The sequence below is a fragment of the Castor canadensis genome, chromosome 11 (assembly GCF_047511655.1).
Source record: "Castor canadensis chromosome 11, mCasCan1.hap1v2, whole genome shotgun sequence".
Classification (NCBI taxonomy): Eukaryota; Metazoa; Chordata; class Mammalia; order Rodentia; family Castoridae; genus Castor; species Castor canadensis.
In genome coordinates, this window is record NC_133396.1 from 45,604,813 (window position 1) to 45,631,402 (window position 26,590).

At 50.0% G+C, this 26,590-nt stretch overlaps 1 protein-coding gene across 3 annotated transcripts in view; it reads left to right on the forward strand.

The window, feature by feature from the left end:
• Window positions 1–26,590, forward strand: part of Abr (ABR activator of RhoGEF and GTPase) — a 181,070-nt gene that overhangs the window by 75,483 nt on the left and 78,997 nt on the right. For all 3 annotated transcript variants that reach the window (XM_020157938.2, XM_074046548.1, XM_074046547.1), the window contains exon 2: window positions 12,321–12,505. In XM_020157938.2, coding sequence (XP_020013527.1) covers window positions 12,321–12,505 — 185 coding nt within the window. The remainder of the gene's footprint in view (window positions 1–12,320; window positions 12,506–26,590) is intronic.

The following is a 26,590-nucleotide window of genomic DNA, read 5'->3' on the forward strand; positions in this document are numbered from 1 at the left end:
TGGGCTTCAAGGCCATGGTCTCAACCTTCTTATGTAGTAGAATTGCTGGGCAAGGGAGCCTTTAACAGCTTTGGTGCTCAGGCCACCCCACACCGATTCTCTTTGAGTCTCTGGCATGGGAGCCAGCCATCAGGAGCTCCCAGCATGTGTGAAGGTTGGACCAACCTTCAAACTCAAGATGTCCCTGGCTGCCATGCTCCATGTTAAGGCTTCTGAATGGGGGCTGACCTGTTCATAACTTGCTCAGCTGATAGTGGACAGTTTGCTGTAGCCTCCACACAGCTGTAAACTGCAGGCCTTGGGTTTATTTCTTAAGGACTGGGGGGATGTTTGAGGGTACTTAGTGCCCAGGGATGAGATCAAAGTTATAATGATAATAGCTGTTGTTTATTTAGTGCTTGTCTGGGACCAGGTGCCTTGCATCACATATATTTTTTGTGCAACCCCACAAAAGCCTCGTGAGGTAGAGACATTGTCATCCCCATTCTACAGAAGAGAAAACTGAGGCTCTGAATGGTTAAGTAGCTTATACAAGGTCACAGACTATTAAGTGGAAATTCTGGGGATAAAATCTGAGTCTGATTTCATAGCCTATGCTTTGGACCACAGTGCTGTTCCCACTTTCATCAATCACAGGGCAAGGTTTGCTGAGAAGAGGTGGCCTGTCCCAGAGGAACACCTCACCTTGGTGCAAGGCCATGACTAAGGGCTCCTGGTGTTACCTAAGTCAGCATGGGTCACATGGGCCCTGAAGGTATCAGTCCCATGCTTTCCTGTGCCCTCAAAGTGTCAACCACGCTTCAGCCAACTACTGTTGGCTATTCTGCCCCAAGTACTGTGCCAACTTTCTTGATCCAGAGTGATGTCATTCTCACAACCACTCCGTGACATAGGCATTGCCGCCCTTGTCTTCCAGATGGGACACAGGCTCAGAGAAGCTGGGACTCAGGCCCTCACACAGTCAATGGGTAATAAGAGCTGTGTTCAGACCCAGGCTCCTGGTTCTGTGGCACTCAGCTCAGGCGTGGGCAAGAAGATCCTAGTGTGTTTGGGGTCTTGCTTTTCACTGGGGGTGGTGGGGGAAGCAGACAGCTAAAGGGCTGTGAAACTGGACTTGTAGGTGAAGGATGGGAGGTTCCCTGCAGAGGTTGTCAGCTTTGGAACAGTTGGCTGGAATGGAGCAGGAGGCTGCTGAGGTCCAGGCCTCCCTCAGATTCAGAAGTGAGCCTGGCATTTTACAGAGCAGCACAGTGCAGTGAGGGTGGGCCAGCCAGTGTCCACTCATCCTGCCCTTGCTTTGGTGGCTGTGGTTTCTGTCGTGGCCTCCTTCCCCACTGTTGATGGCCCCGTGCTACACTGAGTCTTGCCTGGACTCAGAACTGTGGAGGCCCGGGTTGGGCTTAGCTTGAGGCTCTGACCCCACGGAATCAGATGCATGATTGGAAGATGACTGCCTACTTGGCAGAAGAGGGAATGGAGTGCCTGTCCCTCACACGCAGGTGGCAGCTGTCACACAGGAGGACTCTCTGTGGGCCCTGCCCTCCCAGAGAAGCAGCTGGCTCCAGCCCTGCTCTGAGCCTTCTCTAGGCTTTTCCTTGGAAACCCAGGCCTCTTGACGCAGTGACCCTCCCTCGCCGTTGCTCTCCTTGCTGTCCACTTACTCCCCTCACCAGTGGACTTGGCCTTTGGCTCCTCTGAGTCTCCAAAGGTGCTGTCCCAAAGCCCCCAGTGCCCTCCAAATTCCCAAACCAGTATGCTCTTCCAAGTGGATTGTTCCCTGAACTCTGCATACTTTTTGGTCCATAGGTCACTCCCTCCTGCAGTGTCCCCATTCCACCACCCTGCAGTGTCCCCATTCCACCACCCCCATCTCCGGCGGCTTCCTCTCTCTGCCTACCCCTTTGCATCCAGGGTGATTCTTAGGGTCCAGCTCCACCTAGCATCCTTCCTTTGTGTGCTCTCAGGCATCTGTTCCCAAGGTGACAAAGGCCCTGAGTGATGACGCTTCGTCTCTCATATCTCAATAGAGTGGAAATGACTAGAAGAAGGTCAGTGCTTTCACCGTCCTGTGCTTGTGCCAGGGTGTTCCCCCTGGTCAGACCTAAGCCTTTCACTTATCCAGTCAGTCAACAGTCATCGAGTGTTCACACCTGTCGTGTGCTGGGAACTATTCTAAATGCTATGCTGCAGCAGTAAACATAGTGGGCAAGAATCCGTGTCTTTCTGGAATTTTCCTTTCAGTCCTACGCTGACAAACAATCAGACTACACCCAAGTAACTGATCTTATATTTTAATTTATTTGTTTGTTTATTTTTGTGGGAGTGGGGTTTGAACTCAGGGCTTCAAACTTGCAAAGCAGGCACTCTACTGCTTGAGCCACCCTCCAGTCCTGCGCTCATATTTTAGAGGGTGCTGTAGGAAGTGCTTTGGGAAAGATACAAGGGGCATTGGCAGCGTGGGGATGGGGCAGGTTGTAATTTTATATTTTTAAGATTTTTTTTTTGGCAGTTCTGGGGTTTGAACTCAGGGCCTTGTGCTTATTAGCTAGGTGCTCTACTACTTGAGCCACGCCCTCAGCCTTACAGTTATAATCCTACACAGCATTCAAGGCAGGCCTCACTGAGAAATAACTAAGCACAGGTTTCAAGACTGTGGGAGAGCTGGTGGTGAGGGGTGTGGGGAGCACCTGCATTGAGGGGCACATGGCTGAGGGTCTGAGGTACGGCCAGGTGTCCCCTCTGGGTGAAGTGAGTTGGGCTGTGGGAAGCAGTAGGAGGTGAGGGGATCCTTGAGCCCCATTAGGTGTCGGAAGACTGCCTGAGACAGAGCCTTCACAGGCTTTTGAAGCCTGTGAGACTATCTGGTGTTTTCCAAGGGTTGCTCTGGCTGCCGTGTTAAGAGTATGTTACAGCCGGGTGCTGGTGGTTCACGCCTGTAATCCTAGCTACTCAGGAGGCAGAGATCAGGAGGATCACAGTTTGAAGCCAGCCTGCACAAATAGTTTGCGAGACCCTATCTCAAAAAAAAAAAAAAACCATCAAAAATAGGGCTGGTGGAGTGGCTCAAAGGTGAAGGCCCTGAGTTCAAACCCTGGTACCACAAAAAAAAAAAAAAGAGTGTGTAAAAAGGACCAGTTGGGGGTGTAGCTGAATGGTAGAACATTTGAGTAGCATGCTTAAGACCCTTGGTTCCATTCCTGGCACTGCAAAAGAAAGAAAAAGGAAAGGGAAGGGGAAGGAAGGAAGGGAAGGAGGGAGAGAGGGAAGAAGGAGAGCAGAGAAGGAAGGAAGGAGACAGAGGAAAGAGGAAGGAAGGAAAGAAAGAAAGAGAGGGAGAGAGGGAGGGAAAGGAAGGGAAAGGAAAGGAAGAAAGGAAGAAAGAAAGAAACCTTGTGGAGAGGGCAGAGCAGAGAGACCAATAAGCAGGAGAGTATCTGATGAGCCCAGGGAGAAATTATGCTGTGTGTTCCACTACAGCCAACAGGAGTCTCTGATGAACTAACTGGACGTAGTATGAAAGAAAGAGAGGGCCCAAAGATGACCTGAGCAGGAGGAATATGCGACTAGCTGAGGTGGGGAAGCTGTGGCAGGGTGGGTTTGGGGCACTTTGGTTAGATACGTTACATTGGGATGACTGTTAGACATTGAGCTTGAGTAGCCAGTTGGATCAGAAGGTCTGGGGTTCAGGAGAGAGCTATCTTGTCTGGATCTTATGTTTTGGCTTAACAGCATAGCTTCTGGCATCAGACAGCCCGTGTTCAGTCTGGCTCTCCACTTAGCCATTAAACTTTGGGCAAGTGACTTAACTCCCTACACCTTTATTTCTTCAATTGTAAAGGACAATCATAATGGTACAACTTACTTGATTCTTAATTTTTTTTTTCAGGTGCTGGGGACTGAACCCAGGGCCTCATACTTGCTAGGCAAGCACTCTACCACTTGAGCCCAGTTCTTAGAATTCTCAAAAACCTTTTCAAGGGCATCAATCTTAAGCATACAGATGAATGAACACCCTCCCCCCTCCGCAACGCAGCACCTCCACATTCTACTTCCAGCTGTGAACTTCTCTCACCGTCTATTGGTTTTACCTGTTCTTGAGCTTTGTATAAATGCAGTCATGGTATGTGCCCTTTTATGTGTGGCTTCCTTTGTTCCACATGACGTCTGTAAGATTCGTCATCAGCCCTTGCCTCGTGGGTGAGATGAGGTAGAACACAGCCCAGTGCTCACTGAGAGTCACAAAGGGCAGTGTGCGTGCACTGGGACACCCTTGAGCAGGACCAGCTCTGTGAAGATGGTGGACGCTGCTTTGGTGGGATTGAGGTCAGGCCTGGGCTTCCCTCAGCTCATCTCCCCTCCCCTGCCCAGCATCAGTTCCCAGGCAGAAGATAAATTTATCTTTGTGTCATCCCTACTGGGACAGCAGGCCCATTCCATACTTGCAGGTTCTTGGAGTACCAGGAAGAGTTGGAAGACCTCCGCTGGTCCTTGAGGCAGGACAGCCTCAGGGGAAGGTTGTAAGCAGCTTGACCTCTGGCCATTTGCGCCTTGCCTCTTCCCTGATACCCCCAGAGGTTAAGGTGGTAGGAATGAGGGCCAGTTGTGCGGGTTTCTACCCACTCCCATACCAGTTCTCTGCACTGCCCAGAAAGAGCATGTCAGAGATCCCTTGGCTATCCCACCATGACTAGACTCATGTCCCATTGTCTGGCCACCCTGGAGGGCACAGGCTTTGTTATGGTCTTGGAATAGGTACCCTTGTGTTCACATGTGGTCTCTTATCTGGGTGACTCCCAGAGATGTGGAAGTCCCAGGACCCTGCCTGTGACTCGATAGAGGAACATACATCCAGAGGAACTGTCTACAGCTAGCAATGTTCCGCTCCACCAGTGAGACCCTGAGGTAATGCACGGGTGAGCAGAGCCCTGAGTGCCACCCCACTCCTCACTGGGCTCATGCGGCCCTCGGAGAGCCAGCCTGTGCCCACTCTGCCACGCTGTCACCTCGCCCTCCTGCTCACTCAGTGTTCCAGCCATGCTGGCTATTTTTAGTCCCCCTCAGGGGCCCTGCTGTTGCGCACCCGGTGCCATCGCCAAGGCTCCTATCGTTGCCTAGAACTCTGCTTCCATCCCCGCCCACCTGGTGGGCACCCACACATCTTGCCAGATTCAATTAATAATATAAACCATCGCAGCTAGCGGTCATTGGGTGCTTACCATGTGCTCCAATGGAGTCCTCACAGCCCTAAGCCCCTCCGCCATCACATTCCTTTGTTCAGCCAGCATCTGTAGCTAAGTTGCTGCCTTATGTTTGCACTCTTCTGGGACCCGAGAGATTGAGGTGATGGAGCATGAATTGGAACCTAAGTCGTCAGGCCTTGGGGTCTTTGCTCTTAGCCGGTGATAAACCATCTCCCTTGAGTCCTAAGCCGTCCCTCACTCCCCTCACTCTCTCCTCCCTGGCCTCACTGTGCCTGGGAAGTTTCATTGTTTATTGGACTCTTTTCCGCTACCAGTCTGTGAAGGTATCACTTAGAAATGTGTTTGTTTTAAGTACTATATAGGAGCTTATATTTCCTGCTTAGCAAGAAATTAGACTGGGCTGTTTCTAGTGCAGCTCAGTAGCTCAGCAGCATTAGGGAAGTGTCTCTGTTCATTCTTGACCTTTTCCTCATGGCAGCAGCATGGTCATTGTAGCTGTAGTCATCCCATCCGAGTTCAAAGCATGAAGGCATTGCGAGAGGCTTCAGCATATTTCACTTGGATTTTGTTGACCATGTCAGATGGCTACTAAGAGAGGCAGAGAAAGTGGATATCTTGCCAGGGACAAGGTCCATTGCACCTAATAAAAACAAGGTAATGTAAGCAGAGAAAAAGAGAAGTCAGATACTAGGTAGAAGACAAGTGGTGTCTGCTAGTGTCCTTGGGAGCAGTGACCATGCATTAATTTCTTCCAAATTCCCAGAATCTGAATGTTTTTTACTGGGATTTTGTTGTTGTTTGTTTCTTAGTTTTGTTTTTCTTAATTGAATTTTTTTTTCTTTTTTTGGTGGGATTGGGGTTTGAACTAAGGGTTTTGCTTGCAAAGCAGGCACTTGATCTCATGAGCCACACCTCCAGTCCTTTTGCTGTGGTTATTTTGGAGATAGAGGTCTCATGAACTGTTTGTCCAGGTTGGCCTCAAACCAAAGTCCTCTGGATCTTAGCCTCCCAAGTAGCTAGGATTACAGGCTGGGAGCCACTGGCACCCATTTTTTTTTTTTTAATGGGTTCTTGCTATGAATCCCAGGCTGACCTTGAACTCATGATCCTCCTGCCTCAGCCTTCTGAGTGCTGGGCCCACACTGGCTTTCTATAATCGTTTGGCATGTAACCTCCCAAGCTTTCTCTAATGTGTACACAGACCTTTCCATTTTTTCAAACGCCTACTACTGTACACTACTGTATCATTTATCTCCTTTTCCCCTTAATGAGACGACACACATCATCGTGTAATTTTAAGTGCCTGTGTATTAGTCCCTTATGCAGATATATCATAATTTACTCAACCAATTCCCTATAATTAATCATTCAGGTTTTTTTTTTTAAACATTTCACAATTATAAACAGCCTGGTGAATAACCTTGTAACTTTATTTTTATCTGCACTTACACTCATAATTAATATCTTAGGACTTGGAATATGTAGATGCTGGGTTTTAGATTATGCTTGGTTAAAAGCTATACCAACTATTAAAACTTTGATACCAGTTACCAAATTCGCTCTGGAAAAGTTGTGGAAGTTATGTACTTCCTGCAGGAGTTTTGAGAGCCTGTTCCCCGAGAGATCTGGATAGTGTTATTATTATTGTCATTGTTATTATTATTTTTGCAGGGCTGGGGATCAGACTCAGGGCCTTGCAAATGCTAGGCAAGCATCTGGCTACATCTGTAGTTCCTATTATTTCTACTATTATTGTTGTTGTTAATATTTTTATTTTTGGCAGTACAGGAGTTTGAGCTCAGGGCTTCACATTTTGTGAGGCAGGTGCTCTACCACTTGAGTCATGCCTCCAGCCCTGCCCCAGGCCCTATTATTATCTTAAAATCCCTGTTGATTTGATAGGAAAATTGGAACAAAGAAGAAAGAAAAGTTGTTTGCATTTTCTTTGATTACAAGTGGGATTAACGTTTTTAAAACCATGTGTTTTGGCCATTCGTAGGTCTCTTTAATTTTCTGCTCATTTCCCTCATTCATTTAGAAAGTTGTGCTATTCATCTTTTTCTCATTGGTTTATAAAAGTGCTTTATATATCCAGGTATTGCTGTATGAGCAACACAGGGAAGTTCATAGGAAAGCGTGCAGCTGAACTCAATTTGAAACCTAAATAGTGTTTCACTGTATGGAAAGGGTTGAGGAGAATGTTCCAGGCACTGGACTGCATGTGCAAGGGTCCTGAGTGTCTATGTTTGGGGACTGTATTCACTTTGCCATAACAGATTACCAAAAAACTGGTGACTTAAGTAACAGATGTTTATTCTCACATTCTGGAGGCCCAAATGAAGACTGGGTGTGTGGCTTTCCCTTTCCAGGCTCCTGGGGGAGAATTCTTGCCTGCCCCTCCCACATTCTGCTGTCTGCAGTATCACTCCAATCTCCACCTGTCTCTGAGTGGCTTCCCTGCCTGGGTCCCCTCCCCTTCTGTGCCTCCTGGGGACAGTCACAGGACTGAGGATCCACCCCGTCTGGTCAATCTAGGATGAGCTCACTTGGAGATCTTTAACTGCATAACACCTGCAAAGACCTTTTATCCAAATAAGGTCACATTCACAGGAATCACAGTTTAGGACTGAGGCACGTTTTGGAGGCCACTATTCAACCACTACAGAAACCTAGAAGAAGTCTGGGACTGTTGTGCACGAGGACATGGCTCTGTAAAGTAGAGGCAGGTGCCAACCACAGAGGGCCTGGAGCTGAGAAGTTGGGGCTGTACCACTGAAGTGATTGGGAAACTGTTGAACTTTGAACAGGAGAGACCAGGTCAAGTTTGCAGGCAGGCAGTGGGGAGAAAGTTGGAGTTGTTCTTGGAAGAGTTGGGGGTGGGGTACAGGAGATGAGAGAGGAGAAGGGAGATCTGGAAAGACCTCTGAGTTTCCTATTTGAGGGGAAATGTCGGCTTTGAGGTTCCTGAGGAGACAGAAGTCCAGGAAACAATCAGAGAGATCTGCAGCTCAGACCTCTCCCTGGAGAGGAAGCAAAGGACAGTGGCAGAAGCCATCATTTTATTATGAAAAGGCTGAGAGTTGTACAGCGCACTCTCATTTACCCATGATCTTGAGTCTGTAATTATCATTTTCTCCAGTGATTCTAGTTCATGTCTATCCATCCACCTGTCCCTGTTCCCTCTTCCATTGTATGTATCCTCAGTCACTGGCATCGTGCACTTCAGCGTGCATGTCATCAGCTAGAGTTCAGAACTGAGGGACTGCATGGTCTTTTGGGGGCTACTTGATAAGTAGTGATGAACATCTCTGCTCTGTCCTCCAAATCCCGTCAAGGTTCAGAACCGTCCTCAGCCTGTAGAGGTCCTTTGTGCCCTCTACAGCTCTGTCAGCCCAGCGAGGTCCCTTGTGTTCAGTCAGTTCTTGGCCCACCCCATTCCTGGAGGCAATTGCTGTTTTGTTTTGTTTTTTTCCCAACCATAGGTTAGTTTTGTCCGTTCCAGAAGTTTATAAGTATATACATATATACACATATATATTTGTAAGTGGATGCTTACAGATGCTTTTTTTTGGGGGGGGAGTGGGACTGGAGTTTGAACTCAGGGCTTCTCACTTGCAAAGCAGATGCTCTATCACTTGAACCACTTCTAGCCCATTTCACTTGGGTTTGGTTATTGTGGAGATGGGAACTCGCAAAGTATTTGCCCAGGCTGGCCTTGAACTGGGATCCTCCTGATCTCAGCCCTCCCAAGTGGTTAGGATTACAGGCACGAGCAACTGGCATCCAGCAGATGCGTTCTCTTATGTCTAATTCTTTCACTTGGTGTCATGTCTGTGAGAGTGAGTCATTCATGGTTTCTTTTTGTTGCTTTGTGGTAGTATGTTGTAAGGCTCTATAAGGAATGCAGATGTTTGAGGTGGACACAAGACTAAGAAGGAAGTAGAAAAAACTAGGAGTGATTTAAACATCATCAGCACTTTTTTCTCTCTCATGTAAAAGTAGTCCAGAGGCCTGCCATCCCAGGGTGGTGTAGAGGCTGTGTTGTGTCATTAGTGACTCAGACTCCTAATCTTCTTCTGCTCATCCATGTTCAATGCTGGCTTCTATCCTTGAGGTTACCTCATGGTTCAATATGATTGTCATAGCTCCCGCCATGCCATCTGTTTTCCAAACTGGCAACAGGAGGAAGAACAATAGGGGAATGGGGGAGTGTATCTCCTTTAATAGTCTTCCCCAAAGTCTCATGCATGTCTACTTAACATCTCATTGGCAAGACCACGTGGCCCACACCACTAGGAAAAGTAGTCTTTTTTAACTAGCCACTAGGCACACTGCTACTCCAAATACAATGAGATTTCTGTTACCCAGCAGAGAAATGGAATTGGCTGTCAGCAGCTTTTCCTGCCTTCTTTCTTCTGAGAACTATGGGTCAAGTTCACCCAACTTTCTCCCCTATGGCCTTCATAGACTGAAGCCTGTGCCTGGTGGGTTTCCATCCCCGGGGCTTCTGCCTTCTTGGTGGGTTGGTTTCCCCATCTTTGCCTGTATCCTTTTTCTTGGTAGGAATGTCCTGAGCTCTTGGGATTTCATGGAGGGTGGGAATGAAAGAGGACTCTGCATCTCACCCTAAGGTGCCCCTTGCTGTCCTCTGTGGTCAGCCTCTGCTGTCAGGAGGGCCGAGGAGGGGGATGTCTCTGGAATGAGATTCAGAGGAGAAAAGATGGCCCTTGGAGACTTAGACAGACAAACCTGTGTTCAGTTCTTTTCTGTGACCTCAGCCAAATCTCTGAGACTCAGTGACCTTGTCTGTGAATTGGGGAGATGAGATTACATGAAGACAAACAGGAGTCCGTGGGCTTCTGTTGTCCAATGAATTATGCATGCCACGGCTGGAAGAGACCTTCCTGCCCTGCTGGGGGTGCCAGGCCTCTTTCCCCATTCCTTCTATGAATCCTGCCCTTGGGAAATATCTGGAGAGTATGGGCTTCATTCCTGTGACCCCTGGGATTGGGTCAGCCTGCTGGAACCTGAACTGTTGACTGGCTAGAGTCCACCATGGCTCGTGCCCACAGCTTTGGCTCCATACAGACAGGGCAGCCTGGAACTGCCTGGTCAATGTGATGTTTCAGGTTCTTCCCACGCCTGCCCAGGTGAGCAGGACTCTCCAGAAAGCCAAGTCCCTTCCAGCACCAGTCTGCTTATGGGACCCTGTAACCCTTTTCCTCCTGCCCCTAGGGAAATACCAGAGTCAGCTCCCCTCCTGCCAGCCACAGACTCAGGCCTCCAGGGCCTGGGTCCTGTTTCTCAAGTACATTGCATGTATCCATCTCAGCAGCCGGGGTGGGTGTCACTAGGGCCTGTGTGTATATGTGTGTCTGTCCTGGGAAAAAGTAGCCCATGTCCCCAGACAACCTAATGGACCAGGAGAGGAAGTCAGCAGGAGCAGGTGCAGCAAGCCTGGGGGAGCTGTTGGCTGCCAAAGGGCCAGATTGGACTGAATGTGGCTGTGGCCGAGTGCCCCAGTGACCTGTTGACACCATTCTCGGGCTGCTGGCTGCCTGTGGGCTGGTGTGTTGTGACAGAGGAGGAGGAGTCAGAGCCTGGCAGGGAAGCGTGCCTTGCTAGGGCCTGGCTCAAAGCTCAGACCTGAGAGGAATGGTTTGTACCTTCCTGTGCTCATTCATTCTCACCACTCATGCTTACGAGAGCCTGCCTGCCTTGGTTAGGCATGTGGGTGCTAGCCTCCAGTCATGGCTGAGATACCCCGTTCCTGCCCCAGGATCAACAGGGCAACATGAGGCCATGTGCTATAGGTGTTATGAGCTGGGACACCAAGATGTCCTGGAAGAAGTGATGTCAAGGCAGACAGGACAGGCCTGCACCTCCCATCTAGATGATGCTCAGTACTGTTTAACAGATGCATGTAGCTGCTGACAGTTGAGTGTGCAGAACAGACCACTGCTGACCCCAAGGCTGCCATAGGCCAGGGGGACCTTGTGATCTTTGTGTCTATCTACCCGTGATGGTGCAGCTCCCACTGGTGTCCAGGGTTGTGCCAGTAGACTTAGACAGGAGTAAAAAGTGTCCCCTGTTCCAGGACGTACAAATCCTAGGACCCAGCATTCCCTCTGGAAGCAGCAGCCCAGGCTGGGCTCTCTATCCAGGTCATGGCTTCTGTGGGCTGGCAGAGGCAATGGGCCAAGTGGCAGAGTGAGACAATGGGAAGTCCCTCACCATGCTGCAGGAGAGACCCCACTGGGGGGTGTGACGCAGGAGCCTTTGTGAGGCCAGCCCTTTCTAGTGCAGAACACTGTCCCCCGTTGGCCTGGCCTGCTGTCCCCAGGAGGGGGTATTTGTATGGGCACTGATGCCTGAGTGGTGGCAGCATGGATGGGGTTAACACAGCCCAATTTCCTGCCGTCTTTCCTTCCCTCCTCTCCTGAAGGAAGCCTGCACTGGAATTATAGACATAAATGCTGCCTTTGAGGAGTCTGCAGCTCACCGCGTCCCTGCCAGGCCTGGGCACAGCCTCTTGCCCACGCCTGCCTGCCTGGGATCTGTCCTGCACACAGGGCCTCGTTTGGAGGGGCAAAGGCCCCCCTGGGCATACTTTCTCCACCTCCCACCCCCAAACCTTTCCAGACCCTTCCTGGAGGGACTGGGCTCAGTGTACAAATGGTACCCAAGGAGGAGGGGCTGAGGAAGTGACATCGCTTGGCCCGCCCCCACCTTCTTATTCCCTATAAAAAGCAAAATGGTGACTCAGAGAGGAGAGTTGAAAGCGTCCTGCCTCCTGATCCCACTGTTAATTTTTAGATGTGAAATTAGGCAGGAGGCAAAGGAAACAGCAGCTCCAAATACGAGTGGCTGACATGCTATTAAGAGGGTGGCGACAGCCAAGCCGCTCCTCCTCGGCTCCCAGCAGCCTTTGACCAAGCAAAGGGGCAAGGAGCGTGCAGAGGGGTGCCTGCTGGTGCTCCCAGCCCCTGTCCCAGCTGGGTGTGCATGGTGCAGCGGGGGCCATGGCAGCCGGGGGCCGCCGCCGGCGCCCACTGCGCTATCAGTCCCTGGCAGCCCTCGTGGAGGATTCTCAGTGGCCTTTCTTATTCCTTGTCTCAGACTTCAGCTACGGAGCCGACGACTACGACGCAGAAGGGCATGAAGAGCAGAAGGGGCCCCCTGAGGGCTCTGAGACCATGCCATACATCGATGAGTCGCCCACCATGTCGCCCCAGCTCAGTGCCCGCAGCCAGGGCAGCGGGGACAGCATCTCCCCCACCCCACCCGAGGGGCTGGCACCTGGGGTAGGTACACCTGCTTTTCCTTCTGGGTTTGGGGAGAGGACTTTTGGGGAGGGGTGATGGCCATCGTGGCTGGGGTCTGTTTGGGATGGTGTCTTGGGCAGGACTGGGGGAGGGTGTCCTGGCTGCTCTTAGTGCCCTTGTCATCTCATTCCATTTGGGGCCCTCTCAGGTTCAGGCTTCTCTTACCCCACCTGCTGCTCGCTCCCACCTGCACCTGTCTCCCTCCTGTGCCAGCTGTCTGCTCCTGTGCCTCCTGGACACACTCACTCCTCTCACAGTTCTCTCTGGCAGTCCCTCCTAAGCAGGTTGGAGACAGGGCTCCAGAGATCCCAGGCTCCTCTGTCTATGCCCACACTGGGCATGGATGCATAGGCGGCTGGCCCGTCAGCACTGCATGTCCAGATTCCAGCCCTGAGAAGCCAAGGCTGGCCTTATGCTTCCCATACTGCCCCCCAGGACCAAAGCCCCTCCAGCCCTGCTTTGTTCTCAAAGAAAGGGAATAAACTCTGGAGTGTCCACCTCCCTTGCTGTCAGCAGAGGCTGGAGCTCTGCTCCCTGGAGAGGTGTTTTATAAGGAATATGAAGTACATGCTCCATCTGAGATAGGGCTGGGGGCTAGGAATGTGTGCAGGGTAACACTCCTTGTCATTAAGGCTGTTCCTGGCAATAAGGATCAACTCTGGGCCCAGCTTGTGTGTACCCATCTGAAATACATAAGCAAGCAAGCCAGAGATTCCTTGGGGCTTTTTCTGGAGTTGAGGAGCCATTTCTCTTGGTGTGTGTATGTATTTTGGGGAGGGGGGTGTTTGGCATGCCTGGTCCTGCTTGGTCCAGCTTGTCTAGGTGTGTCTTGTGGGATCCCCATTCTTCTCTCAGATGCCCCCAGAGAGGTGTCACTGAGCTCCTGTATGATATGTTTCCTCTCCCTGGGGCCTGGTACCCCCACTCTAGCTGGAGGCTGCCTGGACTTTACCATTCTGGAGACCCCCCTGCTCCTTCCTACCTTCCACAAGCTCTCACTCCCTCTTCATACACCAGAGTGGCTGTTATAGCCTTTGGCAACAAGGGCCTTGGCAACCGGCTTCCCACTTGGGGGAAGCCACATTGTTGCCATAGCAACAGAGGCCGAGGCAGCTCAGCAGCTGCCAGGCAGTGCAAGTTTGGGAAGGGATGGTGGGGAGGGCAGATGGGAGGTGGAGGAGATGGGTGGGGGCGTTGGTCAGTTTCAGGGTCTTCCCATGTCAGCATTCTCAGGGCAGGGGAGATTGTTGCCCTGGCATCCTCAGAAGGGGTGTGGATTGGAGATGGCAATTTTGGACAGTCGGGACAGGGTTTTTGCACTTGATGGAGGAGAGGGTATTCTGGGACCTGGATTTGGATCAACCAGGGGAAGGCAAGACAGAGATGATTCTTGCTCTCCATCTCCGTCTTCTGGTCTGAGAGCAGCAGGGCTCAGAGAACCCCCTGGGGGACTCAGCCCTCATCTCACCATGAGCAGGTACAGGACAGTGCCCTGCAGAATCTCAATGCAGGGTAAGGGCTCTGCCATTTCTTTTCTCCCTGCTGTCCTCTTTGCCTCTTGTCTCTCTTCCCTTTCCTCACCCTGTGACTACTTTGTTGGAGCATTTGTTCATAGATACTCCCTCATGGAAGGTCCTGTCTGGAGTTTTCTCTTTGAAAAGGTCTCACACATAGCAGGGAGCTGCCCCTGCCAGGTGTTCCAAGGCTTTGGGCAGAGACTTCACTTTGTGGCTTAGTAGTGACTTAGATGGGAATAACTTTGAAACCTAGAATTGCAGTACACTCAAGTGTTGGGGGTCCCACTATTGATTTTCACACCATTGGCTAGAAGCCACACTAGGTAGAGTTAGGGAGTATTGATCCAACTTGGGGACTGCTGGGAAAGTTCCAACTCCTGCCCCACACACCCCTTGCCTTCCTCCTGTCTTCCCTCCCGGAGCTGCAATTCTGCCCTTTCTACTGTGTCACTGACCCCACCTAGTGGGATTTCCAAGCATTGCTGTTTACAATAGGGTGCCTGGAGGGAGTTGCATCTCTTCCTGAGTACTTGGGATGTTTTGTTTTTAAAAAAAAAAAAAAAAAAATCAAGTTTCCTGCTACATAGCTGGACTCATTTGGCCAGCCAGGCCCCTCCCTTGCCAGTCTTCCTGTTGGGAACTTGGGAACAGCATGGACTTATGGATCAAATCAGATGATTGTTCTATGTTTCTGGCAAAGCCTGGCCGCTGAGCCTTCCACACTCAAATATGCAGCCAGCCTACCTGGGAGCTCAAGGTTTGGTCTTTTTGTTAGTCAGAGAAGCAGAACCCATAGGATGTGTGTGTGTGTGTACATATTTATTTATCTCTGTATGTATAAAGAGATATACTAGAAGAAATTGACTCACATGCTTATGGAGGCTGAGAAGTCCCAGCCTCTGCAGTGGCTCCTGTTGGCCCAGGGGAGACGATACATAGTTCCAGTCCAAGTTCAAAGGCCTGAGAATCAGGAGAGGCTGAAGGTGCAAATTTCAGTCTGAAAACCAATTAGGCTTGAGGCCCAAGAACAGCCAGTATTTCAGTTCAAGTCTAAAGGTCAGAAAAGATGAGTGCCCTCAGCAAGAGGAATTCTTATTTGGCCCTTTTGTTTTCAATGGATGGGACAAGGCCAGCCCACATTGGGAAAGGCATCATCTTTGCTCATTCTGCAGATTCAGATGCTCATCTCATCCAGAAACACTCAGAAAAATGGTTTAGACAAATATCTGAGCACCCCAGAGCCCAGTCAAGTTGACACATGGAATGAACCATCACTGTCTTACCCTCAGCAATTCCGAGAATGGAACAACATAAGCTTCCGACAGATGAATATCTACCCTCTGGCTGTGAGACATTAGACAAGTGTTCCCTCCCTTGGAGCCTCAGTTTCCTCATCTCTAAATAGTTCAGACCACCCTAAATCCATGCTGGGAGGATGGCTGGGGCAGCTAGGGATAGTGTTGGACACACTGTAATCCCAGAACTTGGGATGCAGAGGCAGGAGGATCACAAATTCAAGGTCAGCCTGGGCTATACAGCAAGTCCCTGTCTCAAAAGTGAAAACAAGACTTTCCTCATCAGGTTTTAGAGAGTGGGACCAGGAGCATTCCTAAATACATACTGGACAATGAATTTATTTTTGTAGCCCACCTCTTTTCTGGGAGGAGACAGCCCTGGATGAAGCTAGATCTCTGGGTGACGGTGGCTCCTCACCCCAACATCCCTTGCTCTGCTGTGCTCATCTTACCTTGTGCCTCAGGGATGTGCAGTTCTCAGAGATGAACCCTAAAAGCCTACCCCACAAACCTTCCCCAAACACTGCCTGAGCAGGGCCAGGGCCAGAGTACTGGTGGCTCAATTCAACTGGGAGTGCTCAGTTTCACCCTGGGAGGAGGTCTGAGCATACTGTATAGGGGGTGTAGGTTTCCAAAGTCAGGAAATCTGTTCCCCATAGGCCTCAGACTCTGTCTCCAAACAGTAAAAGGGGGCCACAAGGAGAGAGAAGATCTGGGTTTTATCCCTCCACTGCTACTTAGTAGCTGTGTGACCTTATGGATGTTACTCGCTCTCTCTTTGAGCTTCAGTTTGCTCATCTGTAAGGGAAAGATACTCAGTTACCTCCCTCCTGACCTCACACAGCTGCCATGAGTCTTCCCTGAGATACTGTTAGGCAGAATGCTTGGTAAATTGTGTACTCTGCAGATGTGTGAACTCCAGCTGGCAGGAGCATCCAAAGATAAAGGTGGAGATGGTTTGAAATGATCACCAATCCCCTCTTCCTCCCCTTCCCCCTCCTCATAGCTACTTAAGAGAGACAAGGAGGAACCCCTATGTAGTAGGTGCTCTAACCACCTTTATTTTACAGTTGAGGAAACTGAGTCTCAGGGAGGTGATGTAATTTGTCAGGGTTTCATGTAGACTTGGGTCTTGGTGGTGTCTGAGCCTGAGTAGTGCTGCCTGGCCCCCCTGCCTGGTGAAGCTTTCACAGCCCACCACTGCCCCTTGACTGTTTGGGGGGTATACACAGTTGCTGGTGGGGTACATCTGCCTCATGAGATCAGGAGCCCTGATCCCTGATCACCTCTGTAACCTCCACTAGCAGCCCTCAGTCACCTAAGGGTTCTCGACTGGTATCCAAAATTGAACCAAGTAGTTTTAGCATGGCAGGGAGGAGGATGGGAGACAAGAGCAGCCCCTGAAGAAAACCCAGAATTGCTGCCCATTCTCCTCCTCCCTCTGGCCCTTCTGAGGGCCAGGGCTTGGGATTTGAGTTTGCGAAACAAGGAGGTGGCTACTATGTGAATGGAGAGGCCATGTGGAGAGCCAGCAGCATCTGAGCTTGTGTCCAGTCCTGACTCCATTCTTGTCATGGTGCATTTGGGGCCTGCATAAGAGATGCCAGGAGTGGAATGAGATGTGCCCTGCTCAGCTTGCCAGCCTCCTTGGCTCAGCACCCTCGCTCCCCTGTGCAAAGACGAGGACACAAGCTGCTCTTCCTGTGTGCTGGATGCTGTGCTAGGAGCCCAGGGACTTCATTATCACTCAGGCCTGCAGCCCGTGGGGGAGCCCCCATGTTATACATGAAGAAACTAGAGCTCAGCGTGGCACTGTGGCTCACCCAAGCTGGGAAGGAGGTAGGTCGGGGCCAGTTAGACAAAGTGCTTTAGTTGTAACCCACAGATCCCTTCCTAGCTAACTCTCCTGTCCTCTTCAGGCCACCCCTTTTCACACTTGGTTCTGGCTTGCCATTGTGTCGTCCCTGATGGACTACACCTGCTGCTTGGCTGATCCTGGGTGGGCAGTGCTCATATCCTGTCAGGGGTCTCCTCCCTTCCAGCCTGCTGGGACCATCTTTTAGTAATGTGTTCAAATATGCCAACAAAGTTACTTACAACACCACATTTATTCAATAAATGTGTGCTCATCTATAGTCTTTCCTGCACCCCCAGCAGGGTGGGCCCAGCCTTTGAGGCCCGAAATCTTTGGGGAGGCAAGGAGAGAGCCAGAAGATGACCTGCTTAAATGACCATGCTAACAGGTGTTAAATTGCTCCCCAAACAAGTGCTGTGACAACCACTATGAGTGCCCTCACAGGTGTCCAGCTACACAAAAGTAAGATACCTAGGGCAGAGGCTGACCAGCCTCTTGGGGTGCAGAACTGCTACAGAGGCCTGGCTGGCTTTTTCCCCCCACACTCTATTTTTTGTCACTATCACCTAGTTTCTCCACTAGTAGGTGCCAGCCAGGCCAGAGTGGTTTTTGTTTTTCCTTTCACAGGGAGGATGCTCTTGTTTGCCTGCCCAGCAGGGTTTTGGGCCAGTGGCTTCTGACTGGAGGGCTACACAGCCCTCATCCTCCTGCCTGTGTGGCAGGAAGAGAAGAAAGACCACAAATGTTCCCACGGCACTTGCTGAACACCAGGCACTGCTGCAGTGCAACTATCAGCGCCTTCTTCCTCTGCCCCAATATGCCTATTTCACAGACATGGCTACCAGGTTGCATCAAGGCTGTGTAACTTAATAAGTGTCAATGGACCTCATAACCATTGCCTACTGCTCCTCTCCAGTGCCCTTGTAGCCTCTTTCTGCCATGTGACTTTGGGCACCCATTGTGCCTCTGTCCCCTGAACTGTACAGGGGGATAAATCCTTTCTATTTGGAAGGGCTGCTGCAAGGAGCAAGCCACATAAACAGTTGTGACAATGCTTAATGAATGCCACATGGTAAGCAGTAGAATTTTAATATTTACTGGGATGTGAACCCCACTCTCTCATGGGCTCCTAGCTCTGGCTGTTCTTTGGCCTTCCCCTCCCTGCCCTGGTCCTGGCAGGGGGGCTCAGCTCTGTTGGGTTTGGAGGTGGTGGAGAAGGCCTTTGATGGACGCCACCATGGAGGATTTCATGGGACAGAGAGACACAGAGGAGAGGGCTCAAGGCAGGGAAAGAGGCTTAGACTTGATTTGGGCCACTTCCTACTTTGCCATCAAGTGCCCTCCCTCCCGCATTGTGAGTATGTCCCCCTGAAGCCCTAATCTCCCTTTGCTGGGCACTGACTGCTGCCAGGGCTCTGTGGGCTGAGGAGGAAGGGCAGGTCTGGGAAACAGATAAAATAGCGTTCAGCGCACTGAGTTTGGCTCTGGCAGATGCTCGGCTGTAACCCTCCTCTGAGCCTGGCTCTAGTTCTGGAGTATGTCTCAAGCAGGCTTTGTGAGCTGAAAATGACCAGGTGATTCTTTGAGGTGTGGGGGGCGTCCTGTACATTGTAGGCTGCTCAGCAGCATCCTAGCCTCTCCCCACTAGATGCCAGTAGCATCCCCAAGTTAAGTTGGGGCACCCAAAAGTATCCAGACATTGCTAAATGGCTCCAAGGGAACAAAGTTGCCCCTGGTTGAGACTTGTAGAGGTTCGAAAAGTACAAGTTTAGAACAGCTCTTTGGTAGAGAGGCTGTTTCCCAAGGGACATTTGGCATTTACTGAGTGGGGAAAAGTAGTTGCTCAGAAAAGACTTAGTGAGTGGAGATGGCCCCATGGGCTTATAAGCAAGGTGAGGAGGGGGTCTGGGAAAGGTAGCTCAATGCATTCAGGATGGGTGGGTAGTTCCTATGAACCCAGTTATGTGTTGCTGGGGACCAGTCAGCATAGGAGGGAGATTCACCACCTATGCACCTTTATACACTTTGCATCTGAAGGAGGAAGAATTCAAGCAAAGGCTGGTGGCTGAAGGTAGAGCGGAGATTCCTTCATTAGTCATGTCTTGAGTTTCCTTTAGTCTTAGGATGGCACTTTATATGACTGAGTTCCATAGGGACATCTGTCTACCCTGAGCCCCTTGGCTTATCATCCACTCACCTTGCTCTGAACGCCTTCTAGGGCCATTTCCACTAAATGTTTTTTCAGCACCCACATTTAAAAAGGTACTGTTCTGGGTGCTAGGGGGAATAAGCATGAACAAGGGATTGCCCCTTCCCCCAAATTCCTCACTGCTTTCCTCCCTTCTTCCTCACCTCCCTTTTTTCCTTCCTTCCTTTGTTCCCTTCTGCCATGTTAGGAATCCAACCCAGGGTTGCACACATGCTAAGCACTTGCTTTACCACTGAGCTACACCCCCAGCTCCAAATTCCTCTATTTCAAGGCCACCTGTGCAACAGCCCTGAGATACCTAGAGAATGGGTGGGGGGGGGGGGCACTGTGACCTCAGGTGGGGGATCAGGGAAGGGTTGTAGAAGAAGTAGCCTCAGAGTGGGCCCTGGTCAGGAAGCCCTAGGGAATTCATAGGAATTTGAGAATTGGTCTGTTAGTGATGATGGTGGTCTATGTATGTGGGGAGTTGAGTTTGTTGGGAAAGGTAGATAAGTTTGGGAGTGAGCCAGAGCAGTTCCTCCTGTGCTCCTCCCTTCCACAACACCTGCCAAGGAAGAAGGAGCAAAGAGCTGGTGCCAACAGCTGACAGCTGAGGGCTCCACACATTTCCAGGTACTGCCTTGTGTCCACCAGTCTTTACAACAGCCTTAGAGTTGGTGGTATAATTATCTTCACTTTACAGATGAGGAAACCAAGGCACTGCTCAAAGTTCCAGAGCTGGCACGTGGCAGAACTAGAATCAAAGTCCAAAGTCATGTTTTTGTTTTTATCATGTGCATGCTGTCATGCCCTGGCTTAGACCCAATATTTGTCTTATGTTATACTCTCTATATATGAGTGACATTGCCGTAACAGAAAAATAAGGACATCAGGGAGATGAGGAGTCTGGCTCTTTCTGTAGCTGTGCAACTCCACCTGCCCTGGCACTGACCCCTGGGGGCCAGTCTCATTGACCCAAGGTCTACTGAGCTCCAAAAAGCTTGCAGGTGGGACTCGAGCTTCTGCCAAGAGAGCTGAGAGAACAGGGCTAGCAGAGAGGAAGTAGAAAGTGTTTCAGACCCAGAAAACTGCAGCTAGCAAAGGCCTGGAGGTAGGACTGTGCCTTGCCCTTTCAGAGGTGTTGTCACCAATGTGATGGGTTGAGTGAGTCATCAGCAACAGCCCCACTGCTCTTGTTTGGGCTGGCTTAGTGGCTTCCTGCTGGGCACAGAGTGAGCAGTTTTCAAAAGAGTAGTGTGATGTCAGCCAAAGGGATACATTGAGGAATGGGCATGTTACTTCCTATTTCCAGGCTTCCTGTGCCCTTTGAAATCCAAAGGGTTAGTATGACTGTCAAGACCCTGTTTGACTTGACCGCTTGTCCCTTGTCTTCCCCTTCAGCCTCACAACCAACCCCCAAATGGAACAGGAATTCCATGAGGGAAGAATTTTGTCTGCTTTGTAACAGAATTTTTTGCCCATAGCAGTCCCCAGTGCCTAGAGCTGTGTCCGGTACATACCAGATGCTCAGTAAATGTTGGTTGAATGAATGCCTGGACACTTGCTGCCCTCTGGGCCTCACAGATTCTTCCCTGTCTGTCCCCCTGTCCCTACCAGCACAGCTAATCTCTGTTCATTTTTAGGTCTGAGTTTTAATTTCACCGCCTCCCATGACATCCCCTTTGCTGTGTCAGATGCACTTGTTTGTGCCCTCAGAGCTCACTCTAAATTCCCTGTTATAGCACTTAACACTTTTTTTGCTTTTGTTACTTTTAAGACTGGGTCTCACTATGTGACTCAGACTGGCCTCAAACTTTCAATCCTCCTGCTTTGTCTCCCAGTGCTAATATTACAGATGTGCACCACCATTCACAGCACTTTTTGTGTGTGTGTGCTAGTAGTTGAACACAGGGCTTTTCTCATGCACATGCTTTACCACTGAGCTACACCCCAAATCCCCAAGCTTCTTTTTATAACTTCTTTATTTTTCCTGATTGCATCACTAAAACTTCTAACTGAACAGAAATACATAATATAGAAAGTGAAAGTCTCCTTAATTCACATCCTACAAATAACTTCTGCCAAGAGTTGGTTGTGTATTTCCATGTATAAGCTATATATATTAAAGTGAGATCATACTCCTGGTAGTTATGCAATTTGCTCTTGTTATTTTACTTAATAAGGGTGAGACATTTTGCATACCAGTAATTAAAGATCTACCTCATTCCTCTTTGTGATTGTATGTAACATTTGATTCTATGGATGTGCCACAATCCATTTAACCAACCCTCAACCCACTTTTCTTTTCTTTCCTTTGGGGAGCAGCTTATGAGAAGCTTATGAGAACTTGACAGAATCTGTGTGTCAAATGATCGACAAGCTGAGTTTGGTACAGCCACAGCCTCAGAAGAGTGCAGAATGCAGCACAGCTGCTTTTCCTAAGTTGTTCAGAGAAGTAGGAACACAGGTTTCTCTTGTTACAATGTCATGCCCCTCCCCAAGAACTGTTGCTCCACCTCCTTGTTTACCACTGGATATAAAAGACTCACTGAAGGAGGAGTCTGGTTTTTTTGATGGGAGATATTTTGATGGGGGATTTTGATTGGCAGCTGCTGGCTGTGTGTCTCCACCAGAGGAGTTTTCTGCACGGAGAACTTTATACATAGGCTTTAGAAAAGCTAAGCTAAAGAGAACATGGGACAGTGCAAGTCTAAGGACCAGGACTTTAACAGCTATGCTAATGCAGTTTTTAGATGCGATGCTGTTGTTTGTCTGCAAGTCTGAGCACCGAGACTTTAAGAGAGGTTAGAGAAAACGTGGGACAGAGCTTGTCTAAGGAAAGAGACTTTAAAGAATAGAAAAGAAGCAAGGTTTTAAAGAAAGACTTTAGAAGTAAGGCTTTAAAGAATAGAGAAGAGAAGAAGCAAAAGTATAGAAGAGTTACTAGAGAAGAGAAGCAATGAAGCTGCTGTGCCTCTCCATCCGAGCGCCCAGCACACCTGGCCCCAGCTTTGACTTCTATTGTTTGTCCTTTCTGCATCTCTAGTCACCCCTAGTTAGATCAGGAGGAACCAGGAGTGAGAGAAAACTTGCTATACTTTCAGTGTTGGGAATCGAACCCAGGGCCTCATACATGCAAGTGTTCTGCCACTGAGCTACATCCCCAGTCCCTGACCAATCCACTATTTTTTTTTCTCTTTTTTTGGAACTCATGGTCTCCAGCTTCCTAGGTAGGTGCTCTTGAGCCATGCTCCTAGCCACTTTTGCTTAAGTTATTTTTCAAATAGAGTCTGAGGTTTATGTCTGAGCAGGCCTGGACCACAATCCTCCTATTTACACTTCCCTCATAGCTGGGATGACAGGCATGCACCATTGTGTCCCAGCTGTTGGTTTAGATAGGGGTCTCGTGAACTTTTTGCCTGGGCAGACCTCAACCCCCAATCCTTCTGATCCCCACCTCCTGAGTAGCCAGAATTATAAGCATGAGCTACCATGCCCAGCTACCAATCCACTTTTGATAGATGTTTGGACTCTTTGCAGTCTTCGCTGGTATAAATATGACTGCAATGGACATCTTTGTACATATATGTGTATATATCTTTGTGTCTTTCTAGAGATGTTTTTTTCAGAGTGAAGTTGCTGAGTCAGAGGGTGTGAACATTTAAAATCACAATAGATGTTTCCAATGTCCTTTTCCGGAAGAGTCCTGCCCTTCCCCTGGCACTGCCTCTCCCTTGGCACTGCATTGGGAATCAGTCACAATGGTCAGTCTGCCCCCGAGACCATCAGCCCATGAAGGCAGACAGTGCCCCCTGTTTGTGGCTGCATTCTGAATTCAAGTATAGTATCTGGTGAACAGTAGGCAATTAATAAATGTGTGCTGGTTGAGTCACACACTGAGGGAGTGAGAAGATGGAGAATGAGTGTGAGAGAAGGCTGTGTATGGGGAAAGATGTGGACTTGGTGGGTGTCAGAAGTCTCTGTTGCTGCCCCCTTACCATGGAGAGTTCATGGTCCTCAACCTGTGTGGTGCTGACCTCTTCATACTCATCTCCTGCCCCCATTCTGTCCTCTAGCCATGCTTCCTGGGCCTCCTTAAGAAACTGCTTTTTCAGGGCTTTTTCCCTTTGCCTGAAAATCCTTCCCCATCCCTAGGTACTGCTCTAAGGTCACTGTCCTGTGAAACTTTTCCTCTTTGGCGGGGTGCCTTTGTCCTGTGTTCCCACTGAAGCTGATAAATGAGAAAGCCTGCCTCGTTCAGATGTCCTTTATCTCAAAAGGATGGAGAGTATGCTGATGGCAGGGGCCCTGTCATAGACTGCCATGCTAGGCCAGTGGACAGGACCCCAGTGGCATATTTAGTGGTCGTGTAGGGTATGAGGTACTGAAAACCTTGGTTTGGAAAAGGAAAAGAAGGAAGAACCAAAGGACTTGGAAGAAAGGACATATGGAGCCTGAGGGAAGAAAGAGCCACAAGGCAGTCCTGCCAACGGAAGTGGAGCGGCCAGAAGGGGAAGCTGGTTTAGGGAGGAGGGGGGCCTCAGGGTGGTGGTTGTAAGTCTTGCTGGGACTTCCAAGTTTGGAGATCCAGGTCCCATTGTAGGTGTCAGACCCAAGCCCAGCAAGATGCTGGGGCTAGAGATGGCAGTGGATGGCCACTGGCCTAGAAAAGAGAAAAGATGAGTTCTCCAAGGGCAGAGAGCAGGGGGCTGGGGACTGAGGGCTGAGTGAGTGACTGCATGTGTTCAGGAGGCAGGAGGAAGGGCCAGCATAAACCAGTGAGTGGTCAGTCAGAATCAGCCCCTCCACGGCCTGTAAGGGCCTTGAGAGAATCCAAAGGTGGCTGGGGAACAGGCAGCTTTGGGGGCTTGTAGAAGCTTCTAGAATGGGCTGCTTCTTTAGAGAGGAGGGTCAGGAGCCAGGCTGAGCAGGCAGAGTGTGGAGGATACCAGGAGGAGGCTCCTGTCCAGGGCCAGCTCAGGACATTTGTAAGGGAAAAGGAGGGAGAGCTCTGGGGACTTGTGAGTCACTTCCCCTCCGGGGGGAGAACTGAGGGCCTCTGTGTGGAGCCTGGTGTCCAATAGGGTGGGCATTCTAGTTACGTACTGGAATTTCCAGCAACTGGAGTGGGGTGGGTAGAGAGGCTTTGGCAGCTTCTGTGAGGGTCAAGGTTTTGGGGAAGGAGTGTTCATTCTCTTCCCTGCCCTCCCGCACCCCACACCCTCCGCAGGTGTGTGGGGAATGGAGATGAGAACACTCTAAAAGACTGGTAAGGGCACCTTCTGTTCTCTTGGGTGGGGAAGGGACATAGAGAGGCCCTTGGGGTTTTAGCCCTTCTTTCTCCCATGCTGCCTGCTTGTCTGATCCATGTGGGCAGCTCATGCGTATACTTGGAGCCTGCAGGGTGGGAGACAGAAGAACCTGTGGCACAGGGCCCTGAGCTGGCACGCTTGTGCCCTGTGGAATGCCAGGCCTGGTCGTTCCCAAGCCCCGAGAACAGTTTCACCCGCCCAAACCAAATGAGGAATTGTGGCTGAAAGGGCCCTTCAGATGTGTCCTGGCTATTTATAACTCAGCCAGGGCAGGGACAGGGAAAAACCAGGGACTAGATGGAGAAGGGTAGGGTGTGCCTCTGCTGAAGCCTGGTGGGACAGTTCCCTTACCAGGGCCTGTCAGTCCTGGAGCCCCAGAGAGCCCAACTCACATATGAAGTCTATATGTCAGCCTTGGTAACAGGATGGAGCCTGTGTCCTCCAGCCCCACCTACAGCTTAGAGCTTCCACAGAATTTCTTTCCTGTTCATTCCCCCTCCTCCTCTACCTTCCCCCAACTTGGAATCTCAGCAGAGGTCCTATTCTCAGATAAGTTGACCAGCAGAGCAGAGAGGACATGGCTTCATGTAGATCCAGGATGATGTATAGTTGACCTTTCTTTGCAAATGGCCTCAACAGTTTGATTCTTTATCCTGTGGCCATATAGTTGTCACATGTCAGAGAATGTGCTATGTGTGAGAGACTGGTCATGAGGCACGCAAGGTGCTGAGGGATAGCCTTAAACGCTGTGCCACCTGGTTGCTGGCATCTGTTCTAAGGTCTCAAAGATGAATGGCAGGTTAGTAGTGTGTGAAGGTGATGTTGATTCCAAGATGCCAAGTCTGTCCAATGAGGAGATGGGACAGAGCAGACACTTGGATTCCCCCCCTCTCAAACTCCTCCACTTCCCTCAAAGAAATAACCAGTTTAGGACTGGAGGTGTGGTTCAAGTGAAACCAAGGCCCTGAGTCCTAACCCCACTACTGACAAAAAAAAGGAGGAAAGGGAAGAGGAGAGATGGAAAGAAAGAAAAGAAAAACAACCATTTGTAGGAATTAAGGCAGTTCTGTAGTCCTTGGACCTGACTCAGAGCACAGATGTGGTTCATTTAGACCGCAAGTTCTTTAAAAATGAAATTATTTAAAAATCAGGATATTTCATGTAAAAATTCAGATTTTGTGTTTCTCTTGACTGGGCCGAGATCAATCAGGAGGCCCTGAACCTGCTTTGTTGGCCATCAGCAGGCTGCCCATGGTGGGTCCTTGGCTTACCCAGGCTTTTACCTGGCTCCTTTGCTGCTTGTCTTACTGGCACCCTTGAGGGGCTGGCATGCTGGCATTTGTCACCCATGCTCTGGATTCTGTGTTGGGAAAGAGAGTTTGGAGTTGGCCCTAGATTTCCTCCCTCATGAGTGGAGAGTGTGCATCTCAGGGCCAGGAGACCCAAGATGGGCACTTCGTCTGGATGAATTTAGTTTCTGGAATGTTTTTCTAGATGAAATCTTTTTTTGCGGTACTGGAGATTGAACACTAATGGTTGAACTCTACACACCCATCCCTAGTTTCTGGAACATTTGAAGAAGCTGAGGGAACTGGGTAGGCAGGTGATTATGTCCTTGGTTGTGTGCCCTGGCCAGTGTAGGGCTGACTCTTTTGGGGAAGCACCTATTGAAGGAAAACTGCTCCAAGGAGGTGGCATTTGGAGTACTCTGCACGATGGTGCACCTGGGTGGTCCTTGGTGCCTGGCAGTGGCACGTGCTTAGGACCCTGGCTGGCACCTGTGCTCTTGTTATGAGTGAGACATGTCAAAGCCAGGCTCCTCTTTAACAAGGTCTTGTCACCCAACCGTGGCAGTGATGGCAACTGTGGTTTCTCGCCACCATCTCCCCCCACCTTC